Genomic DNA, 20139 nt, shown 5'->3' on the forward strand with positions numbered 1-20139 from the left:
GGCGGCAGCTGGAGGTAGCAGAGCATCCCCCGAGCAGCACAGGGTGCATCACCCCACAGCACGCTGTGCCTTTAGGGTCAGCCCAGAGGAAGGCAGGGAAGGGCCTGCAGATGTGCAGTTCCCCCGAGGACAGCGCGTGGGCTTCTCCCCGGCCAGCAAAATAAACACTTGGATGCCTCTTGTGCTGAGATGTGCTTGCGTCCTGCGGGCCGGGGTGTGTGCAGTTCCTGTTGGGTTCGGTGCCGGCTGTCGGTGTGACACCGCTAACAGCCCGCTGCTGGCTCCGGTTCCGTCCTGCTGCGCCTGCAGCTTTCATGTTCCCCGCTGCGGTCTGCCAGGAGGGGTGGAGAGTTCCTCTGCCTCAGCCCCCGGCTGAGGGCTCAAAGGGAAGGAAGCGGGCGCAGCCAAGGGGAGGAAGTCGGCTGGTTTCCCTTCTGCGTCTGCGAGCACGTGCGGGGAGCAGGGGGAGCAGGGTGCAGCCAGATCAGACAGCAGACAGGGCGGGCAGACAGGCAGCAGCCTTCCTCCCTTCCCCCTGTTCCACTGGCCCCTCTCCCCACGTGTGTCAGCCCGCAGGGTGCACAGGGCCGCGTGCTGCTGCGTGGCCGTGCAGTGCGTGACGGCAGCCGCGCAGGGGAGCTTCCACCCTGCAGGACGGGGCTGCAGCTGGGGCAAGGCAGCAGTTCCCGGCTATTTCTGGCTGCTGGGACTATTTCTGGTTCTGGTTGCCATCCCGTGGCCGCTCACTTCCCCTGTGCTCACTCTATGATCCCACTGATACTCTCCATGACCCATCCATGGGCCATCCCATGGGGCTGCGATGCCCATCCCATGGGGCTGTGATACCCATAGGGCTGCAATGCCCATTCCATGGGGCTGCAGTGCCCATCCCGTTGGGCCACAATCCCACAGACCCCATAGAGCACAGGGCAGCGACGTGCTGCCTGCCACCTCGCCTCTGCCCCAGCAGCTTCTAAATAAGGAGCTGCCCTCCCTGCAGCTCAGGTGACACGGGGACTATTTTTAGCGGTGAATGGAGCGGAGCTGAAGCTCTCTGCCCCCGTCAAGGGTACGGCATCATGTTGTGCTGGGGGGATTTTCCTGCGCTGCTCTCTGAATGGCTCCATCACCACCTGGGGCTGTGGCACAGGTAGGATGCGGTGTTGTGGCTTCTCTGCTTCTCCTCCTGCTGCCGGGTCCCCCCTGCTGGCTTTGGGCTCTGTTGCATCTCCCACCCCAAAAGGCTGCAAACCTCTCCGCGTGGGCTGCACTGCATGCTCCCTCCTGCACGGCGCTGGGCAGTGGGAAAGAGCCTCAGTCCTCTGCTTTTTTGCACGGGTCGGGGGCAAAGCAAATGGGAAAAGGGAAGGAGAGATGCAATATCATGGTGCTGTGCAGAGGGAACACCAGGAGCAGCCCTGATTGGAGTGGCCGTGGCCTTACCCAGCTCAGCACCACCTGTGAGGTCTGCCACGAGCCATCTTCACGGGATGAGATCCCATTGATTCCAGCCCCAAAATGAGCAGGGCCAAGGGCTGGGGGGCATGCTCTGCTGGTGATGCCATGCCCCCTCCTCACTCCCTGCTCTCTCCGGCCCCCTCCCCTTGCTGTGCTGCTGCAGGCATGGATAACTTCGAGTACAGCATCCAGCTGAACGACTGCGACTGGGCCGAGTTCTTGAGGGCAGTGGAGGAATGCAACCAAGCGCCGGCCGCCCTGGCCACAGTGGAGGAGCAGTGCCTCAGTGACATTGAGCAAGGGGACGGCGTGCCCGCTCCGGGCAGCACCAGGACAGGCGCCGAGCCAGGGCTTGGCAAGGCGAGCTGCTCCCCACGTGGGCTGTGTGGAGAGGACGAAGCGGATCCGTGCTCATCCATTCTCCGTGAAGGCAAGCAGCCCGTCTGCCCGCTGCTTGCTGCCATGCCCAGCACGCAGGGCAGGCAGCCGCCCTGTCCTCCTGCAGCCAAGGGCATCGCAGGGCAGGATGCAGAATCAGGAGAAGGAGCTGCTGGCAGCGGGGCTATGGAGTGTGCTGGGCACCCCGCTGTGCCCCGTGCCCAAGGAGAGGACGCCAGTATGGAGCAGTCCTGTGGGAGACCAGCGGCAGCACAGGGAGGTGCCCAGGAGGCTACTGCGTGGAAAAGCCATGGTGGAGAGCCGGGACCCCCCCATGAGCACCCTGCTGCAGAGCTTGGAGACAAATCAGCCAGCCAGCCTGGCGTCCCTGAGGTGGTGAGACCCAAAGTGCCATTGTCGGCGAGGAAGAGCCGCAAGCAGCGTGGAGCTGGTGGCGCCGAGGTGACCCCTGGGGACAAAGAGCCGGCGGGGAGCCCAGCACAGGGCGTCACGACACCCAGCAGGGCCCCCTCATCCTCCCCACTGGCCTCGAGGAAGAGCAAAGGGAAGGAGAAGGCGGCCAAAGCAGCACCCATAAGGCTGAGCAGCGAGGAGGCTGCGGAGGGCAAACAGCTGGCGGGCAGCCCTGGTGCGGAGCTGGGAGATGTCCCCCCCAGCGTGTCCCCAAAGCTGAAGGCGAAGGAGCCTGGGGCACAGTCACCAGGGAAGGCGAGGGCCACCAAGCTGGCCAGGCAGGCAGGGGGCTCAGGAGCACGTGATGCTGTGCCAGTGGTGGTCACCACATCAGTGGTTGTCTCCACACCGGACACCATGCCAGTGGTTGTCACCCCACCAGTGGTTGTCACCCCACCAGTGGTTGTCACCGCGCCGGTTGTTGTCACCACACCAGATACCATGCCAGTGGTTGTCACTGCACCAGTGGTTGTCACCGCACCAGTGGTTGTCACTGCACCAGTGGCTGTCACGGCACCAATGGTCGTCACTGCTCCGGGAGTGCTGTGCCAGGAGGGGAAGGTTCTCCGTCCCCAGAGTGTGGATACTGCTGCTGGGGGCTGCAGGGAGTTCACAGCCAGTCCCCCCCAGGAGATGGGCCCCCTGAGATTCACAGTTGGGGGCTCTCCCAGGGCAGACACCCTGGATGTGACGTGGCCCGAGATGTACGACTATTTGTTCTGCGACTCCCAGGGGGAAGAAGAAGCAACAGAGAATGCGGTGGAGGGTGAGAAAACACCCTTGGAAAGGGAAATATCCTTGCCTGAACTGTATGAGTATTTTTTCAATGAACCTGAAGGAAGCAGGAAAAAATCCAAGCGTAAGCAGAGGAAGAAGAAGGAGTTCTTTGACTTGCACCACGCTGAGCTGCAAAAGGAGGATCCCGATGTGGCTGCAGCCAAAGAGCCCCTGGTTGCCACGGTGCCCGAGCTGTATGAACACTTCTTCCCTGATGGGCCCCGGCACAGGGGGGGCTGGAGGGGATTTCTTTTCTCCTCACCAGCCTCCGAGGTGAGGAAAGCCATGGGGGCTCTGAAGTCCATCCTGCAGAGGCCAAAGCAGCGTGGTATAACCCAAGCACCCACCTCCCCATCGCTGGTGCGGAGAGGGTCCCATCTTGCCTTGGTGCCGCTGGGAGGGGGTCCCGAGCACCCACCGGCTTTGGATATGGCCCTTGCACTGAGAGGTAAAGCAGCGGGAGCCCACAGCTGGCTCTGCATGGAGACTGCTGAGGTCTGTGCATCTCTGGCTTTGCATTATGCATGCATGCAGTGGGATGTGTGCTGTGCATGCATGTAGCACGGTGTGCAGCTTGCATGCATGCAGCAGGCTGTGTGCTGGCCCCAGTCCCTCTCCTTGCTGGGTCAGTTGTCCCCATGGTTGTGCCATCCTGCAGAACAACATACCTGCGTTCCTGGTGAGGGGATGGGAGGGAAAATAGCCAAATCCTTCTGCACCCTGAGATATGGCAATGACTGCTGAGCTGCAGTCTGATGAAGCGGGAGCAAAAAGCACCAACTTTGGGGCCACATCGTGAGCTCACTCCCCTTCCCGCAGGCAGACCCGAGGCCCCGCTGTCGCTGACCCACAAGGACATGTGCCTCGTCTTCTGTGCCTTTGCCTCCTGGGCAGTGAAGACCTCTGACCTGCAGGCTCCGGATGCCTGGAAAACCGGTGCGTGGTGTGTGGGGCTGGGGGAGGATGGGGTGTGCAGGGAGGAAGGCAGGGATGCCATCACCGAAATGTGCTGGTGGGAAAATGTGGCTGTTTTCTGGCTGTTCCAAAGGTGCTTTCTAACATCTCCTGTAGGAATGTTGGTCCTGACTCCTTGCTTAGGGTGCACGGTGTCTGCTGCCTTGTACGTAGCTCTGTACCCCAGTTTTATCCCAGAACAGCCTTTGCAGAGCTGGTTGGCACCAAGTTGGCATCGAGGTGGCCCCAGGCTGCCAGGAGAAATGTTCCCCACGAAGGTCACCAGGAAGCTGACACCCGGGCTGAGAATAGCACGTTAGCTAAGGCAGCTCCGCACCATGATCACAAGGAGCTCTTGGCTGGCTCTTCCTTGCCTTCTTAGTACCAGGGGCAGATGTGGGCACAGTGGGCCTGGTGCCATGGGATTGCATAAAGCAGCGTGCAAGGAGCTTTTCTTGGGCACACATGAGATGATCTGACCTCTGCTGTGAGCCAAACTGAAAACTTTTGCTAGGTGTCCAGAGAAGAGCTCCATCCATTCGTATATCTCCATTTTCTCACTCTGAGTTTTGGGTATTTTCTGCTTTTGGCTGGGATCACGATGTCTGCAGATAGCCCACAGAACAATATGGTGGGATGGGGGTCTGGGGTGACCAAACCTCCCGGCACCGTGTAGGCACCAAGTTAAGGTCACTGCCTTTGAGATGTCAGGAGAGCTAACTCAAGAGATGTGGCTTCCTCCAAGGGGGTTTCTTTCCAGCATCACATATATAAGAGGTCACAAGCCATACCAGATGCAACCACCATCACCATCATGGCATCCATACCTTGTGTGGATCTACTGTGATCAATCCAAAACTGACATGGTGCTCAATCCAACACCGACATGGTGCTCAAACCAACACCGACACAGTGCTCAATCCAACACCATCATGGTGCTCAATCCAACACCATCATGGTGCTCAATCCAACACCACCACGGTGCTCAGTCCTTTCACTTCTCATCACACACGTGGACTCTGTGCAGTGTTTCCCTTAAAACAGCCATCTGGTGGAACAATGACCCAAGTACCCAAGCTAGAGGCCCAGATGTGGTCTCCAAGGTGTGGGCAACTCAGAATGAAATGCGCTGGGAACAACCCTGCGAGATTGGGATGCTTAGCAGGAGGTCCCATGGACTTCAAGTTGGGAGAAAGCCCTCTAGGTTGCGAGAAGCTCCCAGCCTCACCATGGGAATGTGTCGGGCTCTTTTCCAGTGTTCCTGGCGAGTTTTGGCACGCTGTCTGCCATCCGCTACTTCCGACGGCAGGTCAGGGAAGGACAGCCCCGCACCTAGCCCCGGCGTGCCACGTTCCCAAGGACAGCTGAGGATGGGCACCTTGTTCTTGGGCAGCATGAGGAGCCCAGAGCCCAGCACCACGACTTGCCAGGTGCCCAAAGGGGACAGGAGGTCACGGGGAGCAGGATCCTTCCAGTGACAACACGGTAGGCGGTTTGTACCTGCACTGGACAGAAGAGGAGCCCGGCGTGGGCTGGCTCTGTTCTTTCTTTGCACACTTCTTTCATATTTGTGCCACCTGCTAGGAGCAGGATTGGCGTCCGACCTCCCCGTGGAGGTCATGCACTGGCAAAACACTGAGATGGACAGCAAAAAAAAGAACCAAACAAACAGAAAAGGTGCTTCATGTCCTACAGAAGGGATTGGGGCTGAGCACTGGGAAGAGCCCTGGCAAGGACAGGAGCGTGTTGGAGAGGGCATGGGGATTGCACATTTGGCTCCAGTGGCTGCCAGCCCCGGGGTCTGCTTGTTCCACTGCTGCTCCTGTCCTGGGGACATGGAGTGGAAGGAGGAGGAGGGTGAGAGTGTGACCTTGTGGGGGAGGAGGGAGTGAGACCCAGCGGGGTGGGAGGCAAAAACAAAGCAGGTTTTGTCTCTTCCCTGCCTCTAGAGCCTTCCTGGTCACCCAAGGGCATTATTCGAGAAGGTTTTCTGCACTTGCAAGTCTGCAAACAGCACAAACATGAGGTTGGGCAAGCACTTAGGGACAAGACCCACAAAGGTACTGGGGAAATCTGCCCCAAAATCCCATGTGGGTCTGCCTGGGAGCTTTATAGGAGCAGCCTGAGGCAATAAGGGGCAAGAAGAAGAGGTTCCGCTCTTCCCTTGCAATGCAACGTGCCATGTGTGGGTTGTACTGAAGACCATAAATGCAGAGCAGAGAGCACACCGTGCAGCTGTGCAGTGGGATGCATAGCAGCAAGTGGCGAGGGAGAGGTACCAGCTCTATATGGACTGTGTAGGAGCTGTATGTTGGGTATGAGGAGTTGTGTGGAGGAAGAGAACAGACTAAATATGCTGGAAGCTTCTAATAAAGATCTATCTCCTTCAGTACTTTGCATGCGTTCCTGTGTCTGCATGGTGTGCTCCTTCAGAGTGTGGCCTTTCCAGTGCCCACCCCTCTCGGTGGTCAACCCATAGAGGCATCCCCCCCTCCCCCCAGAGGGAGCAGCCAGCAGCTCAGCACCTCAGCACCAGCCCCACCACCACAATAGAAACGACCTTTTGGGTGCATCCTCGAGGCTGCGTGCGTGTCACCGAGGCGGGCGCCGTGCCACCCTGTCCTGCGTGCAGCTCCCATGGCTGACACCTCCTTGAAAAAGTCAGGCAGGTGCTGGCCCCTCTGCCTGCGTGCACCATGTGGGCAATGGCTCTGTGCTGCAATCTGCTCGGCCTGAGCAGCTCCTTTCATATTTCAGTCACCTCCCCCCTCGTCATGAGATGAGAGCAAAGCTTCCTGCGGACATTTCTGCTAGGTCAGGGCTGAGTCGCTGCCGTCCTCTCGCAGGGCTTCAGAGGGAGTGCTGGGAGCTGGGAGGTGGGAGCGTGCAGCTATTGCCACCTCCTGCTGTCTGAGAGCAATGCCAGGAGGAGATATTTGGGTCTCACCCAAAAGGAGCCCAGGACCCAACACTGCAGCCATGCACCGAGGCTGCAATTTAATCCCAGTGCAGCTAAGGGGGGAGAGCTGCTGCTGTGGGGCCATGCACCTTGCTGCATGCTGCCCCATGTGAGTGCATGGGGTGGATTGGAGAGCCCCTTCCCGAGACCCCCAGAACGTGGGGGGAAAGCAAAGGCAAAGAGCAGAATGCACCTCTGGGTGAAAGTCACCTCAACCAGGGATGGCAAAGAGAGAACAACGCCTGCCAGAGGAAGGTGTGCTGTAATTGCAGGGCTCACAGTACCATTCCATTCTGAATAAATAGATCCTTGTGGTTATTAGTACACAGCTTCCCAACAAGAAGGTAAACCCGGAACGACACGACGACAGCAGAAGACCCAACCCAACACACGCACGCTGCCCATTCTGCAGCACCGAGCCTCATCCACAGCTTCAAAATTAAATACATCTCCAACACAGCCACATGTACACGTTAAATACATCAAATCCACTCAAACCTCTCATGTAAACTTGGCTGGATACCTTCTGAAAAATACAGACAAGTACAATGTAATACGTAGATATTCAAGTACAAAATGCTGCTGGGTTGCTTTGTGTGCACCGAAACAGAGATTTTGTTGCTGTGTTTGGTTTGCAGCCTCTCGAGGGGACAAAGGTTAAGAATTTGGAGCCTCAGGTGAAAAAACATTTGGGTTTGCTGCTGACCTCCTATGTGCTGAGGGATCTGGCCAAGAGGCTGCAGAGCAATAGCACCCAGACTCTGTCCCCTGTTGTTTGTGCCCTGATCTCCCCAGATGCCCCCAGGCACTGAGGGGTGGGAGGAGGTTGTGCCCCCCTCCCTCAAGGAGGAACCCAGGGCACCATTCTGGGATGTCCTTAACACTGCTCCCAGGGACTGCTACATATCTCTTTGCTTCCTACACCCACAGGCGTGGGAGAACAGAGCCCAGGGGCCGTCCTGTGCCCGGTGAGCCCCTACTCACACCTCATAGAAGGGTGCTGGGCTGTCTGGCTCCCTGCCCTCGGCGTCCCACAGGTTGTCGTAGCTGAGCTCGCTCTGGAAGCTCTGCAGCTCGGCGTAGTCGTGGTACACTGCGGAGTCGCGGTGCAGGCAGCCACCCTCCGGAACGTCATAGGCACCGATGCCATCATCTGCAGGGAGACAGAACACAGCTCTGAGAGCTCCTCCAAAGCAGCCCGATTCAGCTGCCTGTGGTCAGCAAGGAGGAGGGAAGGGCACGCATGTGTCCCTGCACTCCTTCAGCCCTGCCCCAAGGATACCAATGGGGATGTGAGTGGGGACGGAGGTCGGGATGTGCATGGGGATGCAGATGGGGATGGAGCACCCAGCAGCACCCATGGCCTCACCTGGTGGCTGCAGCAGGGGGCCCAGATGTTCCTCTGACAGAGATGACACCTGGAAAGGAGGAGATGCATCCATGGGGATGGCACAGTGCTGTAGCTCTCGGGTACCCCATGCCATTCCCACACCCATGCAATGGGCTCCAGCCTTGAGAGAGGCAAATCACGCCCCCAGCCCCTCCCGGGTGCCTGCAGAACAGCACTGCAGGGCTGCTCCCTGCACCAGGGCTGCACTGACAAACTCACGCTGGCAAGGTATGGAGCATCAGCAGGAGGCTGGGGGTGTCTCTGTGCCCCGAGCATCTCCATCCAGTGCCTGCCGGGCCGGGGCTGGGCGATCTTCTGGCACTGCAGGACCTAACCAGAGCAAATGGCAGAGCTGAAGCCCACCATGGAGACTGGTGGCCCCCCACCCCTAAACCAGACTGCTCCCCTACAGCAGCTGTCAGGGCATCACAGTGAGGAAAACGTAAGGAACTGGAGAGGAGGAACATGCACCAGCTCCGTGGTGCTGCAGCCAACTCTTACGTTGCTCAGTTCCAGCTGTGCTGGGGGGTCTGTGGGGCGATGCGGTGTGCTATAGGTGCAGTACGGCTCGCTGTACAGCGCAGGCAGGACGGGGTGCTGGGGGAGGAGGCTGCATGGTGCCTGCTCCACGTCCTGTGTGCATGGACCACATCTGCCTTTGGGCTTCTTGGTGCTGCTGCCCCTCCGCAGCTCCTGCGCAGGCAGCACAGTGCTCGGCCAGTTGGTGTGGGGTAGGCACTGCAAAAAAGTCAAAGCTGGCTCTTTTCAAGCAGCCTGGACCCACGTGTAGGCAATGCATAGTCACTGCCTTGCTTGGGCGTTCCACCCACTCCCTCCCCACTGATTTCCCAGGATTTGGGCTCACTCACATGGAGAGGTTGGGAATAGCCGGGGCTGTGCTGCTCCTCCAGCAGCACAAAGGACTGTGCATCGTGCAGTGAGCCGCTGTGCTGGGATAGGTGTGTCAGGGTGTTGGTCCCTTTCCCTCCGGATGCCCAGGAGTTGGTGCGGCCATCAGAGGCCAGTGAACCCCTCCCACTGCCAGCAAACTGTGGGGGAAGAGAAGAGGATTGATCAGAGCAACCTGAGCATCCCAACACCCTGCACTGGCATGTGCTGCTCCCTGGGGCTGAACATCCTTATAGATGGAGAACCCTAGGGCTGAGCATCCTATGGATGGAGCTCCCTAGGGCTGAGCATCCTATGGATGAAGAACCCTAGGGCTGAACATCCTATGGATGAAGAACCCTAGGGCTGAGCATCCTTATAGATGGAGCTCCTTAGGGCTGGGCATCCTATGGATGGAGCTAAAGCTTCATGGTCCAGCTCAGCCTGGAAGCTTGTGGCAAAGACATCTGTCCCAGTGCCCATTGGATTTTTATTGGTTTCCACGCAAATCCACAACAGCTGTTACCTGGCTGAGGTGTGGCAGCTTTGATCCTGAGAAACTCTCTGATCCGGACAGGGAGGAGTCAGCATTTCGAAACTGGGCTGTTTTGAGGCAGTAGAGCCACTCCTGGTAATCCTCATAGCTGCAGCAGATGACGCGGATGGAGTTGATCAGCCGGCCTGCGAGACAGCATCGCGCGGGGCTGCTGCTGGGGCCAGGCTGCAGCCTGTGGTGCTTCCCCCAGGAACCCATAGGCATCCCCATACCCCATCCCCTTACCCCATCCCCATTCTCATCCCCATACTCCATCCCCTTATCCCATACCTCATACCCCATCCCCATAACTTGTCCCTATCTCCATCCCCCATATCCCATCCCCATCCCCATACCCCATACCCCACACCCCATAAAACACCCCCAGGCACCAGGTCCCTACACCACCATGAGTCAAGAGGATTCCAGCCCAAACCCAGCCTGCTTCCAGCACAGCCCTGAACATGCACCTTCTATTAAAAATGAGGTTTTCTCATTCTCTTCAAATAACACCTGGATGGCATTGAGTGGCAGCTCGCCCTGTAGGGGAAAGAAGAAAAGCACCGTCTCCTTTCTAGCCCTCTTTGCAACATTTTCCCACCTTTTAGCAGCTGACATCTCCAGCACACTGCACAGGCATTGTCCCATCAAAAGCCAACCTGCTGGCTGGGATTTCCAGCCTGGCAGCCAGGAATCCCCCCTCCATACCCTGCAAAGCCTCACAAAGACAGAACTGAGCCCCGCGGGTGCCAGCAGCTGAAACATGAGCCCCAGGCTGCAGGGCACACTTGTGGCCGCCACTCTGGTGGCACATGTGGCAGAGGCTGAAGCACTCTGTCCCCAACTTGTCCCCAGCGCCTGCAGCCACCAGGCTGGGAGGTGCAATGCGATCATTGCACGCACGTCCACAATGGCATTGCACTGCCATGGAGGTAGGTCGGTGCTGAGGGTGTGATGACAAACTCCTGCAGTATTTTGCCTGCGCAGGAAAGCCATTTATGGTCCAAACAATGCTGACCTTGGGAGGAAAAACTAATGCAGCGCTCCATGACTCAGTTTCCCCTGCCGCTGCTGTAAGAAATGGACTTTGGTGTCACCGTGCATGGGCGGGGGCTGGCGTGGGGCAGGCGCAGAGCATCCCTTGCAAACAGCCCTCCCGGGCACAGCAACCCCCAAAAACAGCAAGCAAAAGGGCCAGGCTCTGTTCACATCAATGGGAGGACTCAGCAGGTTTGCAGAAGCGCTGGGAGAAGGCTGCTGTGCCCCAGCATGCCCGTGGAAAAGCCGGTTCACAGGGAATCCCCCGCAGCCCCACACCGTGGGAAGGCAGCACGGTGAGGATGGGGAAGACAAATCCAGTTTAAGGTTTCAAAAGAGATGAGTTCATCCAGGAGCCCAGCCCAGGGCCCCCCTCGTGCAGTGTCCCCTTCCCAGGAGCTCCTGAAACAAGCTCAGCCCGAGGTGTGGCACGGGGAAACACCCAAGCGGGTGCTCTGGGAGAGCTCTCATGGTGCATGGCCCTGCTCCAGCCCGTGGATGCTCCACGCAGCTCTTCCCACTCCAATTAAAAGCAGCCTGCATGCCGCAGGGCATGGCATGGACGCAGTGACATAGCATCCTGGTGATGCGCATCTGTCCGATGGGCGCTCCACGGCTTGTTTCTCTGCTCAAACACGAGAAAACAGCCTTGGAGTGCACATGGCTTCTTGATGGCCATTGCAATGATGCCTGAGATGTTGGCTTGCAGGGCCGTTCATGCTGCAGGTGATGCAGGTGCAGCCCCCACGCCATGCACGCTGCCTGGGTGCTGCTGGCTTTCACCTCCTCCTCCCTGTACCGCAGCGCTCGGCAGCCAGCTCCTTTGCCGCGGGGCCTTGTAGGAGGGCAAGGTGTTTCTCATGGGAAGAGAGCTTGCAACACCCTGCTGCTGCTTACCTGCCAGCTGGCGAGGGAGGGAGAGCCCTTGCCAAGAGGAGGAGGGGAGCCAGGTGGAGGGAACAAAGAGCCGAAGCTGTGCTGTGGGTTGGGGAGAGAAAGGGGAGATGCTGGACGATGAGAGTACCTTAAAGTAGAGGCCGTTGTGCTCTTCAGACACGATCACCAGCGTGGAGGGGTACAGTACCAGCAGGCGCTCATGCTGCTCCTAGGGAAGCAAAAGAGCAGAGCTGAGCCCTGGGCCAGAGCTCCCCTGCAGGTTCTCCATCCCCAGGCACCACTGCCAGGCCAGCAGAGCGGGGACAAGCGCTGTCCCATGACATGGGTTGAAGGGCCCTTCAGGGACCCCACGGTGTCCTACCTGGAAAGGCAGGTGCTGGAGCTTCACTTTGGAAACGCAGAGGACGTCGCCGAGGGATTCCCGCTGGGTCCCCCCCCACTCCTGGACGGGCATGTTCTGCACCGACCACCGCAGCTCCTCCTTCGCCACCGAGCTCTGCTTCCAGTCATCCTAGGGATGGAGCAGAGAGGAGATGTGCCCTCCCCTTTGAAATGTCCAGCAAGCTCTGGACATTGGGTCAGAATTTCCCCAGACCCAACAAGAGGGGCTGCAAGAGGCGATGGAGAAGCAGCATGCTGCAGAGCACAGCATCCACCCAACGCTGAGCCTGTACATCCCGGCCCAGAGCACCAACCTGAGCAACAAAGGGCAAGCCCAGACTCCCTCCATTCAGGTGGATCTGCTTCTCCAGGTGATAGAGCCACTGCTTCAGCTCCGTCTCCGTGGGGCAGAACACGATCAGAGGGTTCAGCAGAGGACCTGGGTGTTGGAGAGACAAGATGTGCTGAGCTGGGCACCGCGCAGCAGCATCAAAGGGCACCACGCTGCTTCTTAGCTTCGCTTCGGCTGTAAATGTATAGACCAGCCGCTTCCCAACGTATGTATTTATTGCTCCACCTGTGCCAGACAAGCTGCAGCACAAGACGAAGCCTCACACCCCCTGCTACTCGCTGCAGAGACAATCTAATGACGTTAATCACCGCTGCTGGCAGGCTGCGGGATGGATGTTAGGATTAATAATTGACTGGTGATCTCAGGGTATAAGCAAACTCGGCGCATGCTCGGCGAGATGGGGATTTGTGGGGCTTGGAAGGAGCCAGATAAGCGAGCGCACGGGGTAAACGTGGTACTTTGCCCTTTGTGGAGCCTTTCATCTCATGAGACCTGTGTTAGTTATGAAGATCAGGTAATTAAGACTTTGAAACACCTCCGGCTCGCCAGAAATGCACTGCCACAAACACAGCAGTGGGGGGAAACTGAGGCAGAGCGGCTGTCCCTGCATCACTCCGCTCAGCTCCATCTCAGCATGCAGGTGCAAGGAGCCATTGGGCACCTCCTGCAGGTCCGGGGCTCTCCCCTCTTCCCTGCCTTGGTTTCCCTGCCTTTGCAATGGGGATAAAGAGATCCCCTGCTCAGTAAGGTGTCTGGGTGCTAATAGCATTATCCAGGAACTCGGGTGGCTCTGGGCTCCTTCCAGGCTCTGCTGGGCAGCAATGTCACAACCATGCTGAGCAACCTGTGCCAGCCTCGTGCTCTGTCCCACGGTCCCGTCCTTCCTCTTCCTGTGGGAAGGCTCTGGGCAAACTCAGAGCCACTTCCATGAGCCAGGTCGGGGTGCTCACAGTCCAACCAGAACCAGCAGCTGGACCACAAACCCAAGGCACAGCAGCTTTGTCAGCATCTCCTTTTGACCACGTGGACCTTTTTTGCATCTCTGGGTGGCCATGGCATGGCTTTCTCTTCTTGGCTCCGTGTCTTTCCAGCATTCCTTCCCTATTTCTGTGCACTCTGGGCTCTAACTGCCACCCCTGGGGCCTTGGGACTGCTGTAACTCAGCAAAGAAGCCTCTGGCCACGCTGCAGACAGCTCATAATCCCTTGTATAAGCAAGGCAAGTGCATGGAATGCCTAAAAACCCTTGAAGGCAGCAGTGAAGTCCCCACTCAGCCCTTTCCCTGCCCGCAGCCACGAGCATCCAGCATCCCTACCAGGTAAGGACGCAGAGCACCGGTTCCCTGCCTCCTCTCCCCACAACGTGGTTTTCCACTTCATCCCCGTGGGGCAGCTGTGGTTCACACACCCTCCTCCCTCTGTTCAAGCCATGGGGCACGGACCTGTGATGCGGAAGGCGTGCTCCTCCTGCCCCGCGCTCCTCCTGCTCTCCACCTCGCACACATTCAGCTCTTTCAAAGGCAGCAGGCCCTGTGTGCAAAGGAGACACAGTTGTTTTGGGGGCAGCCCACAAGGAACGCCCCTTTCCCCTTGGGAGCCTCGCAGGTTGGGCTGCCAACAGCTGGAAACATCTGGGCCTTCCATCCAGCAGTTTCAGATCTTGGGGAAACCTCAGCAAAACCAAATGCAAGAAAACCAGAATATGGCAATAGCACAAAGCTGAACAGAGCTGCTCTGCTCCTATACCCCAGCCCTTCTCACTCTGCTCTAACGAGGCACAGGAGTGATGATAAGCATGTGCTCCCATCTCGGGCTCTCGGAACAGGGGGTGTGAAAGATGCTAATTGCTGTAATGTCTGGGGGCCGCTGCTGGCACATTAATTCCTTTTTAATTCCTTTAGAATTAATAAACCAAGGGGCTGTTAATAAAGCAGAGTGGGATTGGTGATGGTGCTTGCATTCTGCCGTATGCCTTTTCGGCTGAAGGCTGGCTTGCTGCGTGAGTCAAGAGAGCGCATTGTCATATTGCATTAACCTCAAGTGGCCTAGAAGACAATAAATCATTTCTAAAAGGGACGGATTTCCCCAGCATCCACAAAGCAGCCGTGCTCGGCTGTAGTTACTCACTCCTGTGGAGGGAGAATGCATTCAGGGTCGGTTTGGCTGTGATTTTTTTGGCTGCGTGTGCAAAACTGCCTTTGTAATGAAGCAGCGTCACCAAAAGTTGCTAGTGGAGGCCCATCCCATCCTGCCCCATCCCACCCAGTGCCCCCAGTATGGCCATGCTGCCCCTAGGAAGTGCCCTACCTGGTAGGTGAGCCCATTGGAGCCCATGGACTGGAAGTACAGGTGAGACTGGAAGAGCTCCAGGTAGCAGTCATTGACCTCCTGCAGAAAACACACTTGGGGTTTCTGACAGACACATGCCACAGCTGTAGGTCCCATTGCCCAGCGTTGCTCCCCACATCCCAGCCCTGCAGGGTCACGCCGTGAATTACCTGGCAGTGCTGAAACTTGAACTTGACCTTGGAGTAATAGATGATTTTCCCCAGGTTCCTGACGACCGTTTTCCTCCGTCCCTTCTTGAACAGGCTGGGGAACCTCTGGTCCAGGTTTTCCTTCTGGTTTTCTTGGTTCTGAATGCTCTGTGGCAAAGATTGGAGATGAACAAGTTAGAGGTGGGATGTGGGGTGGATGGAAGGAGTGTCCTCAGCACAGAACTTCCTCCACATCTGCTCTGGTTTGGGGGTCTCTGTGCCAGCATCAGCTTTGGGCACAGCTGGCAGAGCTGAGGATGCATGGGCTTGGGGGAGACAGGAGCTGGAGGGACAATTTCTGGGGTGGGAAAGGGGGTGTGCGGGAGCGCATTTAGGGTTTCCCAACTCCATAGCTGACCTCCTGCCGTCCTGACCCAGTTCTCTGGGACAAGGACTGAGCAAGGCCAAGACAACACAGTTTGCCTTCCAGGCCAGGGGTTTCCCTTGTTTCCTGAGCTCTGGTTCAATGGAAATTCCTCCCTTGTGCAACGGCACAAACCCACGCCCCTATTGCACTCCACTGCCTGCAGCCCATGGGGTATTGCACACAGGCTCGGAGATATTCATTGCCAAGCAGAAGAGAGAGGATGAGAGCCACGAGCTCCTCCTGAACCACACTGCAAGCCACCCAGGGGGGACCTTTTTTACCCATTTGCATGGGATATTCCCTCCCATGTCGAGGCGGGAGGGCTGCGGCGGTGACATGTTGAAGCAGCATTTCCAAGAACGCGGCAGGGAGCCGGGGGACAGCCCTCACCCCTCCAGCACAGAGACAGCTGCTGCGCCCCGTGATGAATGCAGGGCCGGCAGCACACAGCTCGCCCCTGTGGGCCCCCATGACTCACCCCTGCGGAATGGCATCAACCCACAGCGCTGCCCCAGCCCTCCCTGGAGCTCAGCGGCTCACGAGACCCTTATACCTGCAGAGCTGAGCTCCTTCTGCACCCGCATGGAGCTCTGATATCAGCTCAGGGTGCAGCTAAGCCCTTTGCTGCTGCAGTCCCCCTCCCAGCTCCATGCAGCGCCATGCACATACACCCCAGAGGTGGGGACCCGCTGGCTGCCGGGTGATGCTCTCACCAGAGGCAATTAACCACGGGGAATGATTGCTTTTGCGCTTCCCAGCAGCACCGCTGCTCGGACCTCAGCACTCACAGTGCCCGGTGACTCAGTTTTTTCCCTCCACGCCGTCACCATCCGCCCTTGGAGAAGCCTGGGGCCAGCTCTGTGTTTCCAGCTGCACCCCAGGGTCAGGACTGGGGGCTTGGGGGGGGGAGGGGAGCGGCTCTGACCCCGCGTGGCCGGTGGGCAAAGGGAGGGATTGGGATTTTTCTCTCTTGAGAAAGATGTAATTGAGAAGGGCTTCCAAGCGCCAGCGTTCTTATCAGCGCCGATCAGGGCAGGAAGGAGCAGGACAGCTCAGGTCAATTTTTTACCAGGCGGGGCTCTCTGTGCTTTTCTATCCCGTTTTTGCTCCGCACGGGCTGCAGGCAGCGCGGATCCCAGGCAACCTGCTTCCTCCCAGGGCTTGGCAAGCGGTGCCAACCCTGACACCTCCTTGCCCTCCCCACGTCCCCGCCGCTCATCCCGCAGGTACAGCCGGTTGCTGATTAACCCGCCCGTACCCCGCAGCCCCCGCTGACTCCCCGCTGAATCACCCCGCAGGAAGGGATCAGCCCCGCGGCTCTGAGCGCTGCTGCTAACCCAAAGCCAGCGCTGCGCCTCGGGCACATCCTTCCCCTGCGGATTTGCTGCGGCTGGGAAGGGTGGGAAGCAGGGGGAAGGGTGGGGCGTGGGAGCCGCTCGAGGATGCTCTCCGTGCTGGGATTTGGGGATGCCCCCAGCACAAGGTGGGCGCCGTGCACACAGTTGGGCTGACTCCATCACCTCCCAGATGGAGATATCCGACCACGGTGGTTCTGAGTTCCATGCAGGATGTCCCTCGTAGCGAGCCTGGCACTCTGCCTCAGTTTCCCCTTCCCCCACATTCACCTGGTCCAATGGCCATACAACGGCATGCACCCAGCGCTGCCCCATCTGCGGACGTGGACCACATCAAGGTCCAGGGCAAACACAAAGAGCTGTGCTCCCTGAGCAGTGCTGGTACGCAGCCATATGGCCACGGGGCTGCTACGTGCCCGGGGCAGACCTGCCCTTCCTGATTATCTTCCCAGAGCTCATTGCTAATACGCTGCCTGCTCCGTCTCATTCCAGCGTGGGAATGAATCATCCTACCTTTGAGTGTTCTCTCGCATTTTCCCTTCCTACCCAGAAACAAAGAGCCGAGAGCGGCGGCAGTGTTCCCATTCCCATTCCCATTCCTATTCCCCCTGAATCACACACGTGTAGGGATGCAACGTGCCCTTATCCCTTCCACGGGGACCCCGAGCATTGGGCTCAGCCCTGGGCTGCCTTGCGGTGGAGCCCGGTGCACCTCTGGCCCTGGGATGGGTGGGAACACAGCCTGGGGGGCGGGATGTGCTGGTACTTGCCTTGCCAGGGATGTACTGCAGGATTTTGTCCGTCGTCGTATCCCTCTCCCCATCGCCGTCTATGCCGAAGAAGCTGGGCAGCTTTTTCTTGCCGTTTTGCCTACGGGGCGGGGGAGAGAAATGCACAGATCTGAGCTTGATGCGCAGTGAGTTCTGCCCAGAAATAGGGAACTTGGAAAGCTCCGTGAACAGTTCGCCGTGGGCTTTCAAATCGTCCCAGTCTGGCACTGGGCTGGGTTTCGTGCTGCACCTGTTGGCATTTCTTTGTTTTATTTCCCATTTCCTCACATAACCAAACACTCCCAGCTGAGCCTGGGAGCAGAGCAGGGCAGCCATGTCTCACTGCAATGTGCCACCTCCAGCCCCACTGTGAGGCCCCCGGGGCAGAGATGTGCACACACACACACACACAGACACATGCATACTGTTGGGTATTATGGGGTCTTTGTGGTTTTCCTCTCTTCCCTTCCACCCCCAGCAGAGCCCCCAGCTTCTCCCAGTACAGCACACAAGGCACCCAACTGGGGCTGCGGTACCTGTGGGCAGCACTGCCCTGGGGGGGTGGGTTTCAGGGGTGTCTTCTTCCTGCAGGGGCACAGCAGGGATCAGGATGAGTGCCAGGGTTTGGGGTTTTCCTTCTAAAGGAATAGGGCTGGGAAAGCTGGGTTAGGGTGAGGGTGAGGGTTAGGGTTAGGGTTAGGGTTACCTTTAGGGTTATGGTTATGGTTATGGTTAGGGTTGTGGTTATGGTTAGGGTTAGGGTTGTGGTTATGGTTAGGGTTAGGGTTATGGCTAGGGTTAGGGTTATGGTTATGGCTAGGGTTAGGGTTACGGTTAGAGTTAGGGCAGCACGAATAAAACACAAAACAAAGGAACGCTGAGCATTCTGCGCTGTGCCCCACGAAGGGGAGGCGATATTTCCCAACTCCAGCGAAATAAATCGCTCTGTTCCTCAGGGCAGGGTGGCTGCAGCACTCCGGCGCAGCGCTGCGATCCCTCCCCAGGCGTTTGCAGCTGCTGCGGCACCACGCAAAGCCCCACAAAGCTCCCATTGCTGGGACTGCAGGGGAACGCTCACTGGGATTCCCAAGGAGGGCTCAGCACCGAGCCCGTTCCCAATGAAAGCAGCCGTACTCACTCTTTCTTCAGCGAAGGTTTCCTCCTGAAGGAGTGCCGGAGCCCTCCGGGCGCCTGCGGGACGCACGCGATGTTCCCCATGCCCGCAGCCCAGGTGCACTGGGAGCACTGGGAGCTCTGGGAGCAGCAGAAGCAGAGAGTGTGTCACGCAGCCATGCCCCGCTTCCGTCTGTCGGCGGTGACTTGTGGGTGTGAGCCGGCAGCAAACAGACTTTTGGCCGAGGGCTCTCACCGGCTGCTTCTCCTCCGCCCCGCGTGGGGCCGGGACGTGTGGGGAGGGGCTGCGTCCCAGGGCCGAGCCCAGCTCCAGGCACGGGATAGGGCTGCAGAAATGCCCCGGGAGCGTTTTTCCTACTGGGTGTCCATGGTCGCTCGTGTTGGCTGGAGGAAAAAAGGCATGCGGAAAGAGATGGTAGTGACACACGAGTCGCTAACGGTGAGGTGAGAGGTGGATGCAGAGTGAATGTTTCTGTCCTGCTGATTGCAAAAAAGAAGGCTGTATGGTCACAGCAAATGGGGAAACTCTTTTCTTTCCCTGGTGCTATGACGCAAACCCAAAGCACGCAGAGAACTCGCATCCCAGAGTTCAGCAAGAAGAGCCTTGGGTCACGGCTGTTTACTTGCAGGGAGGTTTGCAGGAACAGCGTTTGGCATGGAAGGAGTTAATGGGGACAGCGCTCTCTTGGTGGGTGAAGAAGACCCCGGTGGCAACGAGGGGTTTGCAGGGAGCAGGTTTTGTCCCTGCAGCCCCATGCAGAAACCCAGCAGAGCAGCAGCAAGGGCTGATGCTGAGAAAGGGAAGGCAAGCTTAACCCCAAAGCAGCATGTGTGTTTTTAACGGGAAGGTTCGTTCCTTGCTGGAACACCTCCCAGATTATGACGGATGCTCTGACAAGGGGTTTTAAGACTGGGAGAGGATGTTTTGCTAGCAGAGCTCTTTGAACCACGCTGGGACTGGCTCTGTGAAGCCTTAGGGACATGCTGGGGTTGTTGGGTTCCGTCTGCACCCACCTTGTCCTGGAGCTGCACAAAAGCAGCACATCCCACAGCACCAATACCATGGCTGGGGTGGGGTGGGGGGGCTGCTAAGAACAGGACCTTTGCCAAAGGCGCCCACAGCTTCCACTTTCAAATCAGCCTCTTCTCCCACTCTGTGTCTAACTCATTAACCCTTTGTGGCTGGGTAAAGCGATGGGACACCCCCTACCTCCCCCCAGAAACCCCATACGCCTTATGGCCAAGCACTTCTCCATGCCCTGCTCTCTCTGCACAGCCATGTCCTGGCCCCTCCTGGCAGCCACCAAAGCTCACGGCCAATGGCAACAACTGGGATTTTGTCAGGAAAGGTCCGATTCCTGCTAAGAGCCGTGGCTAACACGGTCAGCACCGTGACCAGAAACGTGCTGTTCCTCCGGCGTGTTTGCAGCGCTCCAGACCTCGGAAAGACTTTTACAGTTATTTATAGAAGCCCGAGAGGGAAGCGAGAGCCCGGA

The 20139-nt window shown here is 58.2% G+C and overlaps 2 protein-coding genes across 2 annotated transcripts; one reads left to right on the forward strand and one right to left on the reverse strand.

Annotated features, from left to right (window-relative positions):
• PERM1 (PPARGC1 and ESRR induced regulator, muscle 1) lies at positions 436-6433 on the forward strand. Its single transcript, XM_021417699.1, has 4 exons — positions 436-1150; positions 1622-3535; positions 3907-4023; positions 5298-6433. Exons 2-4 carry the CDS (start codon positions 1624-1626, stop codon positions 5375-5377), a joined length of 2109 nt encoding a protein of 702 aa, XP_021273374.1. The 5' UTR covers positions 436-1150; positions 1622-1623; the 3' UTR covers positions 5378-6433.
• Positions 7244-18916, reverse strand: PLEKHN1 (pleckstrin homology domain containing N1). Its single transcript, XM_021374609.1, has 15 exons — positions 18648-18916; positions 17510-17609; positions 14979-15125; positions 14788-14868; positions 13923-14010; positions 12444-12568; positions 12110-12259; positions 11876-11956; positions 10284-10353; positions 9805-9959; positions 9260-9439; positions 8892-9128; positions 8610-8720; positions 8370-8418; positions 7244-8153 (listed from the first exon to the last, which is right to left on the reverse strand). Exons 1-15 carry the CDS (start codon positions 18725-18727, stop codon positions 7981-7983), a joined length of 1827 nt encoding a protein of 608 aa, XP_021230284.1. The 5' UTR covers positions 18728-18916; the 3' UTR covers positions 7244-7980.

Source organism: Numida meleagris, chromosome 20, assembly GCF_002078875.1.
Source record: "Numida meleagris isolate 19003 breed g44 Domestic line chromosome 20, NumMel1.0, whole genome shotgun sequence".
NCBI lineage: Eukaryota > Metazoa > Chordata > Aves > Galliformes > Numididae > Numida > Numida meleagris.

Bases quoted from the DNA above. Each gene is read 5' to 3' on its own strand.
- PERM1 (XM_021417699.1), top strand. From the start codon at position 1,624: ATGGATAACTTCGAGTACAGCATCCAGCTGAACGACTGCGACTGGGCC. The intron at 3,536-3,906 runs GTAAAGCAGCGG...CCCTTCCCGCAG, and splicing joins TATGGCCCTTGCACTGAGAG to GCAGACCCGAGGCCCCGCTG. The intron at 4,024-5,297 runs GTGCGTGGTGTG...GCTCTTTTCCAG, and splicing joins TCCGGATGCCTGGAAAACCG to TGTTCCTGGCGAGTTTTGGC.
- PLEKHN1 (XM_021374609.1), bottom strand. From the start codon at position 18,727: ATGGGGAACATCGCGTGCGTCCCGCAGGCGCCCGGAGGGCTCCGGCAC. The intron at 17,610-18,647 runs GTGAGTACGGCT...CCCGCCCCGTAG, and splicing joins AAACCTTCGCTGAAGAAAGA to GCAAAACGGCAAGAAAAAGC. The intron at 14,869-14,978 runs GTAATTCACGGC...TGTTTTCTGCAG, and splicing joins TCAAGTTTCAGCACTGCCAG to GAGGTCAATGACTGCTACCT.